Source organism: Buteo buteo, chromosome 2 (genome assembly GCF_964188355.1).
Source record: "Buteo buteo chromosome 2, bButBut1.hap1.1, whole genome shotgun sequence".
Taxonomy (NCBI): domain Eukaryota; kingdom Metazoa; phylum Chordata; class Aves; order Accipitriformes; family Accipitridae; genus Buteo; species Buteo buteo.
In genome coordinates this window covers 55,427,859-55,449,821 of record NC_134172.1, presented here as the reverse complement: position 1 = coordinate 55,449,821, position 21,963 = coordinate 55,427,859, and the positions used below count along the sequence as shown (strand labels likewise).

Sequence of the window (21,963 nt, the reverse complement as noted above, 5' to 3'; positions counted from 1 at the left end):
CTGTATGCCATTATGTTCTCTAACATACGCCATTTCTCAGTAGTCTTTGGAGTCCACTTAATGAACTGTGTTGTCACCTTGTGTAATCGTCGGGACTGTAAAGTCCTAATCCAACAAACACACGTATGGCCAGCTTCGTTCCTGTGCAGGGACTTGAGAAGGAAAGCCTGCCATCTACCTAAGATTTTATGTGATAGGGATCACGGTTCATTATGTTCTTGTGAAAATGCAGGATCCATCTTGGCACTTTATGTGACCATACTGCAAATGCAATACAGTGAGGATATCAATATCTAAAATATAAAAGGAAGTCAGAAGTGAAAGATGACAAATCTTTTTCGTCATGATAACACCAAAATAAGAGAAACTACCTAGGGTCACTCACGTGTTGATGCTATGCGGATGCCTGTTCAAAAGAAGTTTGGCCAACCTGCATTAAGGGGTGTTGATATCAAAAGCAAGCCAAGCATATAAAAACAAATATAAAAATATACCCATATATCAAAAAGTATCACATTTGCACAAGCTGACACCCTGGCTAGGACTCTCAGTATACAGTAAAAGGATGTGACCTGGACCGCAGACAGAACTGCTGTCGCTTTCCTGCACCTTCAACTTTTCCAGAAGTTTAGTCTAGAGTTAAAAACATGTTTATTAAAAGTACTGCTGGGATGCTTGCATTAGTGCTTATGCTGGCTTACCTATTGCAGAATTGATCGCATGGAGTTAATAGCACACTTGAACCGCTTCAGTGTTACTCGAATTAGATTTCACCCTAGTGAGCTGATGGTCTTGTGACACACCAGAGTGCTTGCCATTTCCACATGGATGCTGTGTGCACAGTGGAGGCGTAGTTCAGTCTTGATGTATTTGTACTATAAAGAGTGTACTTGCTGGGAAGTGGAAGCCTATGGGCTTATGGAACATAGTGGGCCTACGTTCTTAACCCAACCCCCTTCAGCTATCAGGAAAAATACTGGAATGAAAAAAAAAGTCAAACGAGAACCCTGATATTCTTTATTTTTATTATAATTTAACAACATGAGTAAATTGAAATCTGTAAGCAAAGCAATTGCATGAGGAGGGTCTAATAAAGTTGTTCAAGCTACAACCTACTTCGATTGTTGAATCAAACTGAATAAAGCAGGCTGCTTTGATGGGTTTTCAGCTTCCACGAATATAATTGGCAGTGACATCTTCTTTTGCTTTAATGGCAATGGTCTTCTGTGGGCTGGAAGTTTCATAATCAGCTGAAAGTAAAAAAAAAAATTTAAAAAATTGGTCATTACTACAAATAGGAAAATTGCTGAACCAAGTACTATGCTCAGTTCAGCTGGTGAAATCTCATCAACTTCAGCAGGATCCAATTATAAAAAAATTTCTCCCTGACCTGAGCAGAAGAGTAAGTCGTAATCTGTGGATCAGATTCTCAGAGGTTCCATGACTGATGGTGGTTAAGGATCTTAAAAAAGCCCAACCAAACAACCCAGCCACTGTAAAGGCATTCACAGGTTATTCCCAGAGGACAAATGTTATGAGCCCTTGGACTTTGGGGAGAACTTGTGTTCTTAGTAATGGAGCTTCCCCAGGATCACAGATTTAATATTTGGACTGTGTAGTAGGAGGAAGAGGGAAGGCATAATGCACCCCAGGCAAGAAACACCACCACAGCTCCTTTGCAGCCACTACTGTAGCCCCCAGATGCCGTAGCAGCTTTTTAATCTCACACCTCAAATCTCCAGGGAAGTGAAACTCATAGACCTACTGGTGTATTCCTAAACCTCGTTCTTGCTCGGCAGTGCTGGAAACCACCCGTCTCCAACGCATTGGGAATCTCTGCATGACTGGATTTGGGGTATTCTTCCCCTTTGTCAGCTTCTCCAAACCTTGCCTTCTACCACCCAGCCTTATGAAACACGAGAACCACCCTAGTCTTCCTGCTTCCAGCAACCTCACAAGCCCTTCCCGGGGAGCACATGTTCGCCATCCTTGTGGCACACTTGCTTTTAAGGACAAGTACCTGCTTTGTTCTCCATCCAGAAGGCAGTGATATGCAGCAATGTCTTTCTCCAGCTGCTGTTTGCTGGTCAGCAGATTTTCACGATCCCGCTGCTGCTGCTCGGTTTCTACTTTGATTTCTCCCATCTCTGCCTCCAGCTTGGAAATGACAGAGCCTAGGTTCTGCAGTTCGATGTCGTGCCAGTGCTTGGCGTCATATAAAGAGTTCTCCAGACCCCTCTTCTGTAAGGGCAGGACAGCAGACATTAAACCAGTCAGTTTTCATATGCTTCATAGTGATTTTTTATTCAGGTTTGGCCAATATCTCTATTGAATATGCTTAAGTGGAGATGTAATATTTTGAGAATTCCTTCCTTTAGGTACTTTGAAAAATGTGTATTATCATTACAAAGGTTGAACTACTTTGGTTACAAGGTGGAGATATTCTTCACATTGTCAAGTACTACCCACCCAGCAATCTCGGTGAAATTATCATTGAGTATGAAGGCACTGAAGATTGCAATTTGGCCCCGGTTGTCAAATGTGGTACACTAGGTGCACCACATCAATAAAGAAGAGCCCAGAAACGTCTGGAAACAGTATCTGCTGGAAAATGGGATTTATTCTCAAGTCTGCATCCCAAGATGGGAATGTTTTCCTCAGAAGGCATGTTGAATTTGCACCAAATATAGCCATTGAAAACCCAGCGTTACTTACCAAGGTTCTCAGAGATTCAGTTTCTGCTTGCAAGCTCTGTATTTTGCAGGCAGTTTCATGGAACTCAGTTCTCAGGCCCTCCACCAGCTCTTCCTCCTGGGTTCGCACGGTAGCCGTCGTTTCAGCCTGTTGCTGATAAAAGATTGCGACTGTCATCTCAGCCTACTCAAATGATGTTTTTGTTTCCTTACATACGAAACTGACACTTAATATTTTCACAGTTTGTGGCAATTCTGACTTTAAGTTTGATTCTTGTATATTAAATCCCCCAGTTGAACAATTCTGGATATTTCCTAGTGTCAAAATTATCATATTTTCTATGCATTTACTGTAAAGTGGCTTGTACAGATAAGTGTATATATTTTAGCTATGTCAACAAAGGCTGTCCAGCATTCAAACTAGTACATTTAAAATTACGTATAAAAAGAAAATGTTGCCGTAATTTTTCATTTTGTAGCTCTACTATAGTATTTTTTTAGAAGTTAAGTGTTTTCACTTAGTCTATTGGATTTCGGAAGTATTCACACCATGATTTTTCACGTTGGATTCTATGCATCAGAGAGCAAGTCATATCACAGAGGTCAGAAAAATAACTTCTGTTAATTGAATTAAGATATTCTCATGCAATTTCCTGGTCTTGTTGCTTGTGGGTTTTTATATGTGTTTAGTTCAGGCTCCTTGAAAATAGGTGAAGAAGAAGGTACCTTAGTAAAAATAAAATTTCTATACTTTTTAATGAAGGCTGAGATCAAGGTTTTCAATCCAGCGCTCTGGGCTCTCTAGCAAATACAGTTCTTCAGTCAAAACCTACATTTCTTCTGGTTGATGCTAAAGTTAAACTATGCAAAATACTTCCATTCCACTCTGAAAATTCATCTTGACCCTGTCCTGTTTTTCTCATTATGCGTTCTTTCATTTTAAAAGTAAGATTAAATTTAAAAAAAATCTGGGACAATGCACCAGAAATTATTTCTATAATTTTTTTTTGGTACCATCATGTGAACCTCACACCTTGGTCATTGCGAATGAAATCATCTAAGGAGCAAAAGGTCATTTAAGTGCCAGTTAAGTCTCAGACAGAACTTAGGATTTAGGAACCTGCGTTGCAGAGGGCTGAAATTCAATCCAAACGTCAAAACCCTCCTTTCCAGCAAATTGCACGGAACCTGTATTTTTCAGAAGTACTTTATAGGGGCTTGTGCTTCAGAGAGACATAATCCTACCTCACTAGTCCTGGTGAACCCAGCCTAGTGCTCATGGACCTGCCACTCTGGAGTAATGTGTATCTCCTAAGTTGCATTGAGAGTGTAGTCTGCACATTATTATGGTATAAGGACTATGAATGCCTCTTTTTAAAAGATGCATAGGGCAGAGAGGGTGCCTTTGCATCTATAGTTATAGCCTACACCCATTGCCTGAAGCCTGGCATCTCTCATTCACATTTACCCTGCTGGTGGCCCAAATGCTACATATACATCCAACTTGCCCTCACCACAGGTGATGCTGAAACTCATCCAGGAGTTACCCTAAGTTGTCACAGCTACCCAACATTAGTGATGTGAATGATGGAACAGGCAGATGGAGTGGATGGAGGTGGCCACATCAGACCCTAAATACTGAGGAGGACACAGCAAGTAAGCACATACTGAATGAGCTCAAAAGCTTTTGGTACACACAATGTTTCCCCATCCTCCTAGGATTACCAGCTGAGTCGCCCCAAGAGTCCCTGTGGAGGGTGCTGCTGGGCATGACACTTGGCCTCAGCTTCGGGGTTCCTTCTGTAGAGAAGTGCAGGCATAGTCTTTGTGCCCTCTTCGCTAGGCAATTTGTGTTTTCTGGGGGCTCTGCTCTTCCCATTCCAGAGATGCTCCAGAAGGGAAAGGCTATACTGAATTGTGGTGTCCACAAACAGCTGGATTAATGGAGGGGGGAGATGAAATCATCCTCCAGAATCTCTATCATTTTGTGTGGACTTCAAGCACATCTGTACAGCTCTGAGGCAGGCATTGTGCAAGAGTGCAGAATCTCTCATTAGTCTGTTTTGCATGGAATCAAGATAATTAAAGGATGATTAGGGGTAGTACACCAACATCCAGGGTCTGATCAGCGTGATAGCTGCAGAAGGAAAGTGGCTTTGATAAGCTCTTAAGAGTTCTGGGAACGTGTTAGCAAAGAAGGGAGAAACAATTTACATCATTCACAAGACTTTTCAAAACCTTGTACAAGATCTAGCATAGGGGACGACAGAGGAAGCTGTGTAATCGTCTCCTCTGGGCAGAGCATCACCATGGATCAACAGCTGGTCAAGAGACAGGACATGAAGAGGAGGATTAAAGTCTAGTTCCATTATGGCGGAAGCTTATCAGCTTGATGCCTCAAGTTTTACTGCCATGGGGATGAATCATGAACGAGAAGGATTTAGGGATGGCAGAACACAATACAGACTAGCAATGAGCAGGGGTGGATGTGTGGAATCAAACTACGTGAGTGAACAGCACCACATCATTAAATGAAGCATTTGTCAGTGGAAAACATTAAACAGCTTGCATGCCTTACAAGGGTTTAAATCACTTGTGTCAATTCAGGGAAAGGTTTTGAGCATTATGGACAAAAAGTGCAGAGGTCAAACCAATGGACTCGAGTTTTGAGGTTACTTACTCATCTAAAAAAGTCCCATGTGAAACCCCGTTAAGTATGAATGTAAATCCATATGTTTTGGTGCCTGAATACCCATGAAAAAATCTAGCCAAGACTGCAAGTCTAGTCAGAAGACAAAGCAAATGAGGCAAGCGAATTAGTCAGAAAAATAACAAAAATTCTGCCCTGACATCTAAGTCAGTGCTAGGCCACCAATTGAAATACCTTGGGCTCACCTGGTCACAGCTACGCCAGAAAGTGGGTACAGAGAAAGGAAATTAAAATACTAGGGACCCAGGAAAACCTCATGGAGAGAGACTGAAGAAACTAGTAATGAAGAGCAAAGGAGAGGAGGGAAGTGCTCTTCCTCCTCTGAAGTCACGAAAGAGTAAGGGCAAATTTTTCAGAGCGTGGATAACTAAGTGGTGCAACTTAGCCACATAAGATGATGTAAGTCCACAAGCTTAGTTGGAAAAAAAGCTGAAGTCTTGTTATCTGTATAAATAGTAATAATCTGAATAGATCTGTGTGAGATGATACAAAACTGTATGAGATACAAAACTGCATCATCTGGGTGTAATGAGAGGTGTATCTGGGGACAAAACCCCCTAGAATGTCATACCAGAAACTGCTTAGAACCCGAACTGATCTTTCCAGAAATCTGTGATATTCTGATTCCTCCTCCTGTTAAAAAACCAAACCAAAACAGGAATAACTTAAACTAGTAAAAGCTTAGACTAAGATGGCCAAGTAGGGAGGGATTAGGTGTCAGATATGATAGTGGGATCCAATGATCAATCTAGTATGAGCTGGCGGTTTTCTCCCCAAATGATACCTCTGAGCAGCTGAAAGACCAGACAGTGAAGGTATGAAAGAAATAGGAAGAAAAAAGTTGTGAGGGTGTGTTTGCGCAGGAGGAGGCAGAACGAACAGGACAGGAAAGTGAGGACACTGAAGAATTTGGTGCCATCAGAGTAATGCTCATTTTGCTGAAACCTGGCAGTGGGTCAGGAAGAGATTTTTCTGAGAAAAGCTTAGGAGTCTACTGAGGATGCTCTGGCTTTCCAAGGCTGCATATGCTTTGTATGCAGGCACTCTCCGGGCTCATATAGTTTATTACTGTGTCACTGACTTTCTTTGGGCTGTATCAGCTGAAGATCAGGCCCCTGCAGACCAGCCTTATGAAAACTTTGCTTAGTAAACAGTTTGGCATGCTCACAAACTTGATGGGACCTCTGGGATAAACTCCTCTGGTTAGCTTCTTGTACATTGCCTAGCACCTTTGGTATCACTGTTGTCACAGGATTTTTCTTCTTTATTTTCAAAATAAACACCTACTCAGAGCTTGCATATATCTTTGCAAACATATTTCTTGCTCTTTTTCTTGCTGTTTGCCTTCACTACCCCCTACTCTTCTCACGGCAGCTCTGTACCATGGAACGGGTGCGGGGGTGCTATTTTTGCTAAATATTTCTATAGCACAGCTGAAGTTATGATTTGCTGCGCCATGCTCTGCTGTAATAGCCAACTTGGAATGAAATGGCTACTAACATATAGGATTGTCCACTGAACTTAATGCTTCAGCTCTGCAAAAATACTTACTTCAGCCAGCCACTTTGGAAAATAAGTGATCCGTCATGACAGAGAAAAAGCTTCATTAAAAGGCTGTTTCGGACTCAGCATTGGGAAAGGACACAATAGCCATTCCCCATTTTAAAGGGAATGGCTATTATCATCACTTTTCATTTCTAAGTTAATATCCAGTTTTCCCACTGCTGCCAAAGGAAACAATTTCAAGGAGAAACCCGCAAGGAGTCTGTAGCTGCATAATTAGTGTAGAGCAATGTGTTTTGCCCTTTTGATTTATAGACCCTTGTAAATTGTTCAGTGGAGGAACGGCCCTAGTAAGAAGGGTATAACAACTGTGGCTTATCCTACACAGAAGGTATCAGCTGATTACATCTGTTTTTCTTAGCCAACATTTCAGAGCCCTTAGAAGGCTCCCACAGATACCTGTGATATCAGCAGGGCTATTTCCACTGCTGCTTAACTCTGTGCATCCCAAGAAAGCCACTGATATTTATAAGTGTATTTTCCCATGGACTTAGACCAAAATCCTTTAGATTTTTACCATCTTTTTTTGTTGCAAGAAAAAAACCAAACACCCAACCCTCAAAGTTACTGCAGAGTATCAGACAGATTTTGTGGTTTTTTTCAAATCCTGTAATGTTGGAGTGGGTTATAGAGTGCCTACCTTGGTACGGAGCAGGGCACCGGTCTCAGCGCGATTCTTTTCAATGTCTCTCTCCCAGTGGATTCTGATTTTTTCCAGTATGTCGTCCAGGCCACTTCCCAGGGGAACATCAAGTTCTTCCACCTGAGATCCAGCAAGCTGCTTGTATAATACCTTCACATCCTTGAACAAAAATAACAGACATAAAAGAAGGTGAACTGGACAATTGAACGGTAGCTTCAGAGAGGCTCAAGGAAGAGCTCTTTCAGTGCCACAAACACTGGGAGAATAATTAAATTTGGTCCCGAAAGGTGAGTCTACATTAATGATTTAGTGCACTGGAAGGTTTCTTTTTCAGATGTGGATTTGCCTTGCTTCTGCATGGGGAGTCTTGCTGCAGATCTGGGGTACTGGAAGTGGTTTTCCCCTTGGTGGAAGGAGACTGAAGCCCTGCACCAAGGCACTGCCTGGAGCAGCCCTCCCACAGTGGCAAGTTTCTCCAGCAGTCAGAGCTTGATACGCTGCGCACCCGGGACCCAAACCCACCACAGCTATATTGTCAGTAAAGCTGCAGTGTGGACTTTGGGTCAAGGAATGAACAGCTTACAGCAAATCAAACCCTGCTCTTCCCTCTGTGCTGCACCATGCAGTAATGTCGGCATGGATCTACTGGGAGAGACAAGGAGCTGTGCAAAACAGCAGGAGCTCTGCAGCCTCGCAGCTTGCGTGAGCCACATGTGTGCTTTTATGCGTGTGCATGTTGTTAGATGAAGAGCACTCTCCTTCTCTGTGACAGCACTCTGTTCCTTCTTTACATATATGGGCTCCAAAAACATGTAAGCAGTAGAGAGTTAGTGTGTCCAGAATTGCACACTTAGAGGTAGCCCATTGGTTGTACATTGTGTCCAGGAACACATGAATAAATGAGATTTGTGCATGTATCTGAACTGTCTGGCACCACAATCCTTTTACATCAACCTGTTTATATGTGCTATTGGCCTAAGCAATAGAAGTAGTGTAAAAGCATCTGGGAATTGTGTGTGTAAGCAATGACCCCTGACCATACTGGGAGTGGATGGGAATTACGTGATTTCTGAACCTGCAAGGATGAAAGCCTCAAAATGTGCCCACTCCAAGTGCACAAAAGCTTCAAAAGGACTCGACATGGATTTCTGTGTGGGGGCACTGGAGGAAAGAAAGGTTTGAATTAGTTCAGGGAAGTCCTTGGGACTTTATTGTGCCAGAGCTCAGCTGGAGTAATTGCAATAGTTGCTTCCAGCCTTTATTCTGTGGCTTCTCTTGAGAAGCTTCCCCTGGTGCTGCTGCCATGAGAAAACCAGATCTGTGCTGAGGTGGTTCTGCGAGTGCTCAGGTACTCCCAATGGGTAAAGAAAGGAGCATCCTTCCACCCTGCAAGGGCTCCTCACTGGCTAAATGCAGAGCGAGAGAGGCTGTTGGAAAGGAGTTGTTCTCCTTATGCCGTATAGATGGGCAGAGAACAGCATCAGTGCCAGCTTTTCTGGTTTCACAGCAATCATTGCAATACCCAGAGGCTTAAAGGGGATCTTGTGTATTTCTGTCAATTTTCTGTTTTCCCTCTTATCTAAAAGGACTTCCATCTTTCTCATGCTGTGCAGTGGTGCTGAAGCCACTGACTGTTTTCTGCAAAATGCCAGCCTTGGGATTAGATTCATGAAAGCAGGGAGGGGATGAAGCAACCTCAGCTTGGCAAGCCAAGTCTCCATATGCCTGCCAATGTTGCTGAAATCCTGTGGTTGGAGAAATAACACGTAAGAAATGTAAGGTAGGATAGAGCCTCACTTCCGTGGGCCATCTCACTTCAAAGTCTCCTTTACCTTTGAGGCATCAGCGCAATTGCTTGCTGTGCCTAATGTGGGATTAGTAGTAGCTCCATATTTGAGCCCCCATCAGTAAACGTGCTGATTTGGGTCTGATCCTGCTGAAGGGAATAAACCATCTTCATGCAAGTAGTGCTGGTGAATGTAATGAGAAAGAGGGGAAGTATTGCAAAATTGGCTAGTAATGGGCTTCCCTTCTAGCTGCCTGTCCCTGTGGCTTGCTTCAGTGGTGGTATTGTTCAGGAGAGACTCAGTTTTGTGAACTGTGCAGCTTGGTAAGCCAAGCAGGGTATTTTTGGAAGAACCTGGTTAATGCTCAGCATTAGTGTGGCAGGCCTGGAGCTGCACATGCATTTTCTCTTTACATCTCTGTCTGAGAATCAGACCTCACTGTTGAGATGCCCATATGCGTGACTGTGCAACCCCGTCACCATCATGCGGTGTCTAGCAAGAAATGATGACATCTCTTCCATGTCATATTTATCAGATGAGAAAGAGTTAAAGCTTAAATTTAAGTAATTTGATCACGCCTCAGAGTTTAGTGCTTTAAGTTAACAGAGAAGAGAGAAATAGGAGGGGGTTTCAGGAGAATCCCTCCAGCCAGACATGACAGGCGGAGGTTTTTAGTGCTTGCTTTGTGCTAGATGTACAATACTAGCCAGATGAAACAGGCACACATGGGCTTTGCAGTGTCCCGAGTCTGGACTTACTTCTTCGTGATTCTTTGACAGCAGAGTTAGTTCTTCTTTCATGCTCTCTATCTGACTCTCCAGATCCATTTTAGTTAAATTAGCATCATCAATCACTTTATACAGGGAATTAATTTCATCTTCCACTGCTTTTCTGAATGGCTGCTCATTTTCATACCTGCAAAGAAAAAAAAACCAAACTAAACCTTAATACAGCACAGCTCAGCAAGAAAAACCTGCATTTTTTTTAAAATGACACCATTGTGCTAATTAGCTCATGTGTCCCAGACAGACGCACAGAAACACAGAAGAGATACTTTGCTCTCACCTTGTCTCACTGTACTTGAATTTAACTGCCTGAAGTACCCTGTCATTACCTCTGAGTGTAATAAAACCGGCCAAGTTAGCAGTCTGCGCTAACTGTGGTGGTTATCGGCCTTATGGGATTCCTGAATAAGCATGGAGAGGCACGTGGTGTCTTGCTAGATCTGGTATTTATATACAGTATGACTATGGGGGGGGCTTTTTCTCTGTTTGCTTGGCTGTACAATGAGAATAACTCCTCATTCATTTACATAAAAACTTTTCAGAGCAATGGTTAAAGAAAACACGCGTGCATCGAGCATGATTTTTATTAACGGACACGCTGATGGAAGTCTGGTCTATGTTCCAGGGTCCCAGCCCCTCCTTAAGGCCAAATCCCAGTAGTATCAAAATAAAGAGGAAATCTGAGTGCTTGGTTTGTCAACTAGAATCGCTGTTACAGAAAATGGCTCGTTTCTAAACCATGGCTGCAACGGTAGGTAAAATTGTGGCAGGCAGTTACTATTCCACAGCACTGCTTGCTGCATCGCTCTTGTCTGTACCTTTTCATTTTAGGCTTTCCACTGAAAATGTGGCTGAGTGGCATGGCGAATCTTCTCGGGTGGGAGGCTTTTGTGTCAAACCCATCCAACCTGGGGACCTGGTGGCCAGGGAGGTCAGACAAGGGGGCTGGCAGGTTAAACAGGAGCCAGCTTCATAAAAAAGTCCTGCACTCTGCCCCTTGAGAGTCACTTTCGTTGCTGGGAGTTCAATAGCTTGGGAAAGTGGCAGCTGGTCCCAGTGAGAATGAGGAGCTTTTACTATGCAGTGGATTGATTTGACATTGTTTCTGTTAGGCAGACTGCTTTTCCAAGTCAGCTGACACTTTTAAAAAATATTTTTTTAAAACTACTTAAAATATGAGCATGGCTTGCTGGACGTAAAGCCATAAAATGAGTATCTCAGAATTGTACCTTTCTGAAATAAAAGGCAAACCTAAGAACATGATTAACACACTTTTTGATATGAATAAATAAAATAATACCAGAGAAAGAGACAGAAATTTAAGGGATGATAAAAATCATAGCAAATAAATATCAATTAGTTTGAAATAAGGTTTGTGTGTCAGGTTCTGCAAAAAACTACTCGTAAATGAATGAGTCCATTATGAGTAAAAGCTAGAAGGATCACATCTCCTGAGTAAAATTTAAAGAGCTTTGCAAACAGAAAGATGTTTAAAAAGTAGTTTGCTTGCCAGTATTTAAGATCATCTTTTACTATTCATTTCTCTCAGTAAAGACAAAGAAAATCAGTGCAGCCCATTTCTGTTTTCTTATCTAACGTTTCCACGCTGATGTTTGTCGTGGTGCAGTTTTACCTTTCCAGCTGCTGCAGCAGAATGATTGTTACTTCCAAAACCACTTGTGAGGTACTGAAAATTAAAACTAAAAACCACATGGAAGTTTGCCTTTATAAAATGTCAACCCAAATTTGAATGAATACTGATCTCTCAGTAAGAGATCATTGTTCGTCTAGCAAAGAATAGCTTAAGTAATTTTGCTAGTGCACATTTTTGTTACTATAAATCTTCAAAATCTTCCAAAACATTGTTAGCATAGTAATTATTTTACTGTTACCAACCCCCTCCCAAGTCAGGTGGTTGAATATTCAACTTAAACGAACGAGCCTGTTCTACTCACTAGGCATTACTCCCCTATAGAGTAAGCGTTTGCCAAGGCAAAGTTTCAAAGAACGTGGCCAGCTAGGTGCCACCACGAGACTACCTGTCTTTAAAGTCTTCAGCACAGGCTTGAATGTTCTCGGTGTGCAGCATAAGACGAGCATTTTCAAGGACTGCTTCGCCCACCTAGGAGAAAGAGACAACAGAGCTCAAGCAATGAAGAGCTTCAGCATATTAGCTATGTGCACCATACACGTGCCTTAAGCAGATGTATAGTTTTGATGCTGAAAATAATCCTTTAGCCTAGGGCTGTTCAAGTAACTCATTCCAGATAATTTAATCAATTAAGTTTGTACATATAAATTCACAAATTCTCTGCAAATAGGCTGTAATTTGTCATCAAACTGTTCATTGCTCCTAAGCTTTCATCTTCGTGTGGAAACACTTTTATTCTGATCATCAGCTGGTCGCGAGGGGCAAAATTTGTTACCGTGCGCAAGGTACGTTCATCATTTAAGTCCCGCTTATATTTTCTAGATACAGTTTAAGTAGCACTTATGCAGTTCCTATTCTACTTCCCATATCAGCAGTCCTCTTCAGGGTCGTCCTCTTCAGTGAGCCAAGGAATACTTGTTGCTCATGCTGCCTGCGAGCCGTCCTCAGCTCCCAGAGCGTCGTTTTTCTTCTCTGATGGGATCCTGTAAGCTCTTGCGATAGATATGAGACCTGAGAAGCAGGCAGTCTTCAAAGATTATTATATTGAATGTGAAATGCTTTGGAAAGATTGTGCAAATAAGACTGTGGTATCATTGCTAGGGCTCGGGGGGGATCTTTAATGCCCAGGAGGCACTTGAGGGGTGAGCAAACCTGAAAGGCTTGTGACATAGCAGCTTGTTCTGATTCAAAAGGGTTATAAAAAATGATAGAAAGGTAAAAGACGACCACTGCCTGCCCTGGACTCACACGTGCATGGAGCTATGGAGGTGACCGAAGATATGCTGAATTTGGTACCAGCATTAGAGCAATCATCTCTGCAAATAACTGTCTGGGGGCTCCAGCCACGCTGGGGTCCATGCCACCACTCTGGAGGAGCTAAGCTGAACACCTCTTTGGTCTTTTTCAAGAGATTTGCAGTTGAAACTAAACAACCACGTGAATAAGAGCAGCTTTTTAAGCGGGCCAGGAGAGTTCTTGAAGCAGAAATCTTTCTTTAGATAATTAAGTCTGCCACTAAATGAGACTGCAAATCCCCCGAAGCACTCTGCTCCCCGGAGGTGAAACAGGCCATGCAATGTGGAGGCATCGAGGCTTCGTCTGGACAAGTTATCTCAAGTACCGCAAGTGGGATTGTTGCCTTAGAATGGTCCTACCTGCTCCTTGGCCTGCTGCTTGGGGATGGGGTGGAGGTGGACATGCAAGGCTGAAGCATTTCTATGTGGTAATTAACACTCATCCTCACGAAAAGCAGCTTACTTCTCCCAATGTCTTACAGATGCTTGAACAAACATGAAATATGTGAAGGCATCTGATAAGGAGAGATCTGGAGGAATAACCTATTCCCCGCACTGAGAAGTCCATAGTGGATCATGAAGTTAAAAGCACTCTGCGTCTTTTAAGTCTGAGGAGGCATGAGAGTTAAAAAAATAAGCGGTTTGCTTACTTCTCACCTACTGTTAGGAGCAAAAAGGGAAGGTGGCTGTGGCTGGAAGCCTGGGGCTGGATCTCCATTCCTGCCAGTGCAAGCTCGGGGCTTGGCTTCCAAAGGAAACAGAGTTCATGCCATTGCATGAATTTTTCTTTAATAACTGGGATTTCTTGGCCAATTCCAACTGATACGATAGAGGGATAGGCCATCTCAGACACATGCAGTTCCAACACATTTCATGAAAATAGCACCTAGACAGAGGAGAGAGGTCCTGTGAATACTGCCACTGGGTAAAAAATCCCAGTTTTGGCATGAGAAAATCTGAGAGCACAGCGAATGCATAGGAGTCCGAGATGTTAGGAAAGCCGTAGGTGTGGGCAAAGAGAGGGTACCTCTTTTATGTGCTCTCTTGCACACAGAACTGGCTCTTCTTCATTGTTCAACCCCTTATTTCCTTCTCCCTGCTTTTTTGCAACCCTACTTTACCAGCACTGGCCTAACTCCTCAGCCCCTGGGTTGTCCCTTTTGCAGAGCCGGGACTTTGGGGACATGCTGCTCTGCCGTCCTCAGGTCCCCTTGCACCAGGAGACCTGAGTTTCTCCTGAAAGATGGAGAAAAGACATTTAGTTTTTACATGGCAGCAGCATGGAGGTAAAGGCAGTTCTTTGCCCCAAACTCTGAATTTTTGGTTGTCTGGGGTTTTTTTCTTCTTTTTTTTTTCCTTTTCTTTTTTCCTGCAGAAGTTATTTTGTCGTCCTGCCAACTGATACATGTATGGATCTTCAGAGAAGCTTTTATTTTTTTTCCTGACTCAAATCAGGGAGCAGAAGCGCTGCCCTGTGATTTGCCCTGCCCTGTCAAAACAAGCCCATTTGACGCCGGCAGTGAGCCCATGCAGTTCCAATATCTGACCTAAAGTCTGATGAAAATGAATGTCTTTAAGGGAATTGGAAAGATCCCACGAGCAAAAGTAACACTAAGTCCTGTGAGCTGCACAGTGTCACTCAGAGGTATGTTAATGGCTAAGTTTAGAGGCTGAATCCAGTGTAAAATGGCTTTTGGGCTGCATTGAAAGAAGCAGCAGGGAATAGCTGGTGATTTTCCGCTGCCTGGATTTCTGCCTCTATGCAGTGGAAAACTGGGTTTTAAAAGTGCTTTTCAGTAGTAATCTTGTGCCTTTATTGAAGCATTTGAGGTGGCTTATTACCTGCCCCACAAGTGGATGTCCCTACCAGAGCCCTGGTACCCCTGAGGACTCGGTTAATACCCGACTCCTCCCTTCACAGACCGGCAGCTAATGCCAAACATTCAGTGAAAAAGTCTGAGGCTTTCCAAAACTGCACACAAACCTGAACTGTGCCATGCAAGCAAAAACGGTATAAAAAAATCTGATGTTCGGAAGGCTTCAGGGATGAGTGTTGCAGTGGGAGCCAGCAGGCATTAGCCTTGCAGCTCTCCTGGAAATGAGCTGTATGCGCTTTACATCCAACAGCAAACCTGAAGGTTAAATAATTACATGGTAGCTTCTACGTAGAAACCAGGTTTCCTGAAAACTTCTCCCTGATTTGCATGAGCTATGAAAGCCCTTTTCTAGGCTTGAGGAGAAGAGATGCAAGACTTCCATCTAGTGGCTCTTCTGTTTGATTTAATTCTCCTAATAATCAACAGCTGGGTGCAAACACGCAGCATTAGTGAGGCAGATTCATAGCCACTTTGCTGACACATGTACTAAAATGCATGATGCAGCAGTTTAGGAAACACCCTTCTTCATGTGCATTGGAAACGAGAGGGCTCATGATGCCACAAGCACTCAGATATTGCCTCCTCTGCTTGTAAAGCAGAAGGCAATGCTGTCCTGACTCGCAGGGCTTCTGGGAGGCTTAATTCACTGATGCTCATGTGGCATTTAAACAGCAAAGATGGGAAGTGTTATCAAAATGCAAATATTATTACTAATAATAGCTCCTTTAAGTCACATATTGTCTTTCAACATGTGCACCTGTGACGCACATACACCTTTTGAACAGGATTTTTTTTCAGCTCTTGAATTATCGCTGAATATTTGTGGTATAAAACATCTTAACTAGAAAGCAGCAACAATTGTCTTTGATTTCACTGTGATTTTATGGATGTGAAAACACCATTTTAATTTTTAGCAGAAAAAAATCTTATCAAAATCTGCATCAATGTACTAGTCCGTTTACTGGGTTATGACTGGCAGCAAGGAAAACCAGCTGCTTCAAGGGAGTTTGCAGAGTCCGGCCTCGATAAAGTGGGATGTGATACAGGCACTTACAAGGAGAACTTATCCCTGGTGACTGGCTACTTTTGATTTTTAACAGAGATCTGATCAAGTTTGGCACTGCAAGATTTACTACGCCTTTCAAGTTCTTAGCTATGCTTTATCGATAGCTTTGTACAGTTTTGCTACTCTTACAAATGCCTAAATCCTTTGTGAATGCTGCTAAATTTGTGGCCTCAGGTGTGGCCTGTGATAATGAATCTCATGGTTTAATTATTCATGTAATGGAAAATTATCTGGCTTTTAAGTTCACTTCAGTTAAAGCAAATGATGCCTCCATGGAGAAAGACCAGAAGATGCTGGTCTAGTCTTTCCTTCCGCACAGAGAAAGAAATGGTTGATATCAGCCCATTGCCTCCAACACATTGCAATTCACAGCTAAAGCCAGCTCAAAGCATGGAGCCCAGTGCCTGCTGCTTGGGTGCCAAGCAGTAAACTCGTAACGCTTTTGGTCATGCTTTCCTGAGGAAGGAAAACTCAAAGGCAGCAAGAATGGCATTTGTTGCATCCCCTCGGGAAAGGTAATACCTGGAGAGAGGCTGGGAACATTGATGGGTCCTTTGCTGGTTCCTGCTGCATCCAGGAAAGCATGACTTCATCTGTACATCGAATGCTTTATAAGGGAATGGGACTGCATCAAAGAATACCTCGTTCTCAAAGCAGGAGATACCTCCTACAGAAACAATCCGTAAAAACTGTAATGTTGCCTAAGCACAAGGAGAAATCTCACCCCACCTCACAGCTGTATGTGAAGGTAGTCCAAGGTTACGCTGTTGGAGGTGGCTGAGAGAAGATAATTAAAACTAATTTATTGCCATCCTCTGTACGGTGGTTGACCAAGCTCTGTGCCATTTTGCGGGAATTTGTTGTGCCCCCATATAGCAGCAGAATGCTATTTCACCCATTTGCAGACACTGATCACGCACTGTGCTCCGTCAGAGTGTATTACAGGGAATACTCAGCGGCTCTCCTGGCCCCGCGGCAAATAAATTACTGGGTGTGAGTCCAAATGCGGCGATTCCTCAGGGTCTCAGTCCCGTATATTCTCCAGGCTTAATACTAACACTGAGTAAATGCTGACAGTAAGGCCGGTGCAAATAAAAGTATCTCTAAAGAAAAACTCTGGTGATCTTTCAAATGCTCCCAACCATGCACAGGAGTCACAGCAGTGGTAAAATTGGTGCAGGATGTTGATTTCTTCTTCTGCTTTATGTTTACTCCTGTGATCTGAACTGCGCTATGTGCCATCTCAAAGACAAAATAAATCTCTGTGTCTCTCACGCAGCCGTAATTGAACAGTCACAGAGGCTGAGCTACCCTCTCCTCTGTCTAAACTCTCTGAGATTATTTCAAGCGTCCACTTTTCCCAGGTGCTGCCCTGCTCGCTGGGAGGAATTGCCTTTACAAACAACCTCTTGGTCTGTAGAAGAGACACATTTGATTAGAGAGAGAATTTTCCACAAGAAAACCAGGATGAAGCCCGGAGAAAAGGAGTATGCCTAGGGTAAAATGAGATGAATGTGTACTTCTGTCACAGGAATTCCTCTCCACAAGGATTCCTCATTTCCCTCATTTCCTGCAAAAATCCTCCCATTTTGCGCCTGCCCCAATTAGTGTGTGCCTACCTGCTCTGCTAAAAACCAGCTCCCCAGGCAGATAATTAAGGCTGTGAGCTGGATAGTGTCTTCCCACCATTCAGCTTCTGTCAGTGATCCCCTGCTGCAGTCGTAGGTCCAACAACTGCAATGAAACATGAGTGTTTTTTTCCCCAGAGGTACCCTCCACTCGTATCATTGAGGCACTTGTTGCCACTTTTTTCCCCCTAGCTTTGTGTTTGGGCAAAAGGCTGGCACCCAGTTGTTATTGCTGGGAGGACAACTACCTGAAATTTGGGCTGCTGGAGCACATCCCAGGAAAAGCAGGAGGGAAATGGGACCTCAGGTCTGCTGGACTCTCTCCTACCCCACTGCAGAGATGGGCCCGTCACATTCCTGATTTTGGGACCAGGAGAGTCCTATGTGGCTGAATCTTTGTCTTCTCACTAGCAGGGCAAGAGGAAGGGGCTCCTGTCTAATCCCCGCCCCCAAACTGTGTATTTTTCTTTGCTGCTTCTTGTTCAAAAACTGTTCCTATCATGGGCATTTGCATTAAACCAGGTGGCTGCTCAAGTGGCTTTCTGCCCCAAAACTTTCACAGCTGCTTCATGTGAATGGCACCAAGGGGTTTTACAGCTGCTGGGCATCCCTCCTGGCTGAACGCATGGGGCTGGCCAGGAATCAAAATGAATCCTCAGATTTTGCAGGAGGCTGAAAAAAGGATATGTCATGTTAAGGCAGATGTGGACATCTATGGAAAATCTAAATATATTTTTAAAAAATTACATCTAGAAATGTATCTGCCAGGTATCTCTCATTTCTGTTATGCCTCGCTCCTGAACACCTTTTACTTTTCCCACTGGGACATGTCATGGCAGGAGGGTACTGACTTTGTGTGATTGCAGTCATTTCTGCAGCAACTGATTTTGATGTTGTTTTAATAAATGTGACAGTTTCGGTGTTGATGCTGGCATACTTCTGCCAATTAGCTCCAGGATGCGTGACTTAATTGGTGCTTGCGCTGGGTGAGGTCCTACTTTCATTTTTGGTTACATGCTTAATATAAAAAAGCGAAGAAACCTATTAGCCAGAATTGTACCTAACAGCTCGGATTATATCTGAGAAAGTCAAAACCCACTAAGTGATGCCTCTTTTATTGATTTAACTGAAGTAATTTGGAAAACTTTATGTATTCTCTAATGTGTTTTAATGGTTAAATAGATACGGATGATGCTAAAATTTTTCTCTTATTTTCTATGATACTTGCAAATGCTATTACCACATAGCTTTATTTTTCTGGTTCTATATAGGAAAAGCCCAATATTCAAGCTAGATTTCATTATGGCCTGCTATTCTTTACTCATAAGAAAGGGAGGTAGAGGCAAGGTGACAGGATGACAATATAAAGGAAGGTTAGAAGGAAAGCAATTTGGATGAAAAATTATTACTTGAGTAGGTACATCTGCACTGCACTGTTGGGGTTTCGTATAAAGAAAAATCAAACAGTCCTTCCTAAAGTATCTACTACGGTTCTACTTTTTTGGTCTTTACCATAAGCCCCGGTAGGTTTTACGGGTGAGGTCTACAACTACAAAAGGGGACACTCGTCTGGAAAACAGGCGATGGCGGCTGCAAAGCTTTAACCCCCCCATCTCACTTCAAAGTCTCCACCTACCTCAGCAAGATGGTAGGTCCAAGGGTATGGCTTTTCATAAGCACCCCAGAGTCAGAGCACCCAGTGCCTTCAGCAGCTGGTCCCTTCAGGAAGCTTTTTAGGCTTAGCAGCAGCAATGTCATTTACCAACACAAAAAGATAACAACTTTAAAAGTTGGTGCTTAACTGCAATTTCTGCTGACATGATCTTTGTACAACAGCTTATGCTGCCACATTCAGGGTTCAGGCAACATTTGGAGGGGTCTGGGTGAAGACCTGCCCTAAAAATGCAGTGCACAGTAAAAATGCCCCCTCTTTCCTACACCAGAGTAAAACTCTGGCCAGCCCAAGGTAAAAGACACAATTGTCCCGGGGAACTTAAAGTTGCCTTTCGTGCTTTCTGAAGACCCGCCGGTGGCATTTTCTGCACCTGCACAAGTGCCGCCAGGAAGAGATGTGTAAGATGCCGGGCTCCGGCTCCTGGGGCTCCTGTCCACTCCCGCTGGCTGGGAGTTGGGAAGCCGGGACTCGCGAGGTGTGCCGAGACCTCAGGGGACAGAGCCCGGTGTTTGCTGCAAGCAGGGCATCAGCCTGCAAAGTCTTACTGGTCAGCAAAATGAACTGTTTCTTGTCCGTGAGGTCAATGCAAACACCATTTTGCATCCCCACAATAAACACTTTGCTGGAGAACCTGCAGCCTGTGCCATACCGAGAAGGTGGGAGTACAGGTTGGTGGGGTGGTGACAGAGGGAAGGAAAGGAGTCACTCATTTGTAGCCATGTAATTATTATTTTTAAATAAATAGAGCTTTTGAAAATGTGATTAAGCAAACGAGGGAATAAAGTAAAAATCTGAATTGCTAATTAAAAAAAAAAAAACACAACGTGCTTGTAATGATATCATGTTGAGGGATAAACTAATTCAGTCCTAGCAGTTTTCTTTTAATAATTTTGATGCTCAGTGTAATAACCACAGCTAAGAACAACAAAAAAAAAAAGGAAAAAAAAAAAATCACCCATTTTAATCAGCTGAGACTATCGCGCCTCGGGGTGCATTTCAGTCACCCCCATGCGCAGGATGCCTGAGGCAATTCTCCTGCTTAATAGGCATTTTCCACAACACACTGTGAAATGATAATGCTAATTATCATGAAGATAGATTTAAAACCCTCCACCTTGAAATCAGGCAGCGTTCATCACCAGCATCAACCCTCGCTGCTCAGGGTTGCCGATGACTCGTGTAGCTCCCCCCATCCCCCCTCTCGCTGCTGACAGCGCTCCGGCCCTCACCTGATGGTAAATCGCCTCCCAGTTCTCCCGCAGCGCTCCCCAGCTGCCCACGCTGGCTGCTTTCTTGTCCAGGTAGACCCTGATGTGCTCCTCCAGCTCCTGGTTGACCTGCTCGAGAGCTCGCACCTTCTCGATGTACTCCACCAAGCAGCCGTTCAGGCTCTCGTAGGAGAGGCCCCTGCCCTTCTCCAGCCCCGGGGCCAGGGGCACGGCGGCGGAGGAGCTGCGCAGACCCTGGAGGAAGACGCTGCTGATGCCCAGGGCTCTGCGGGACACTCGGGTGCCCAAGCTGCTCACGCCGCCGGTGGGGACGGTGCCCACGTAGACGCCGGGGGGTCTCAACAGGCTCCCTCCGCCCCCGACGCTCACCCGGCGGCCGGGCGGTCCTGAGCCCTCAGCCGCGGTGGAAGAGGGCTGCTGCCCCAAGAAGGACGACCGGCGCCTCGGCAAGGGCATGCTGCTGCTCCAGCCAGCGTTGCCGCTCAGCCCGGCCGCCTCGGCCCGCACTGGCGGGAGGGATGTGCCGAGCCCAGCAGGTTGGGGCTCGCCGTGGGGTTTCGGCTTTGTGCGACGGCTTTCTGGAAGGGGGGCTTTGTGCTGCCCGGGAGCTCCCGTCACATTGTCTGGGCGGCCGCTGGGTCAGCAATCCCATTTCAGGGGAAATCTCCCTGCTGCTGCTGCTGCAAATGTGGCAGATGAAAAGCACAATGCTGTTTACAGGGACAGCGGCACGGGGATTCAGTGCAACGTACGTGTTAAAATACCAGTGGTGTTTTCTGCGCTGGCACCCGGATGATTTCCTATCCTTAGGCCCACAGGTATCTAGGTGTACTTTACAAATACATTGGCCACTCGCATCCGTGCTTGCTCCAGGCAGAGTCTCCTGCAGCAAGACGTTACCTAAAGTTAGCAAAGCCCAAACTTCGGAGGAGCCAGCAGGGCCATGGCCGAGCCAAGCCGAGCCAACCTTTCGCTGCCACAGAGCCTCAAACACTCCCTCGGCCCTCCTGCAGCTTCTGGATTTCTCCGCACTTTGGCTTCACCACCTGGCCAAGGCACGTTGCCCCAAACCCAGCAGATTTTAACTAGGGACAAGCACCCTCACGTCTACCCCTACTCAGTCGGTTTAACGTCACGTTATCATCAACTGCACTCGGTCTGTTCAACAAGGGCCCATTTCACTTTGGCGACGAAGTGAGGCAACTGTGAACCAAAAGAAAAGGATGGAACAATCCCTGAGACTTACTGCAGGGGAGGCTGGGGGGCGGGGTTCCCCTGCTCTTCTTTTTATGTGACTTATCTTTAGCAACTAGAAATCAGGTGGGTAGTTTATAGGTACGTAAGTAGGACGCGTGTGTGGT

At 44.4% G+C, this 21,963-nt stretch overlaps 1 protein-coding gene across 1 annotated transcript; it reads right to left on the bottom strand.

The window, feature by feature from the left end:
* Nucleotides 1-923: 923 nt before the first annotated feature.
* On the bottom strand, nucleotides 924-21,058 carry BFSP2 (beaded filament structural protein 2). Its single transcript, XM_075022512.1, has 6 exons — nucleotides 20,603-21,058; nucleotides 12,221-12,303; nucleotides 10,155-10,311; nucleotides 7,607-7,768; nucleotides 2,716-2,847; nucleotides 924-2,241 (listed from the first exon to the last, which is right to left on the bottom strand). The coding sequence occupies exons 1-6, from the start codon at nucleotides 21,056-21,058 to the stop codon at nucleotides 1,762-1,764; spliced, it is 1,470 nt and encodes a 489-aa protein (XP_074878613.1). The 3' UTR covers nucleotides 924-1,761.
* Between the last annotated feature and the right edge of the window lie 905 nt (nucleotides 21,059-21,963).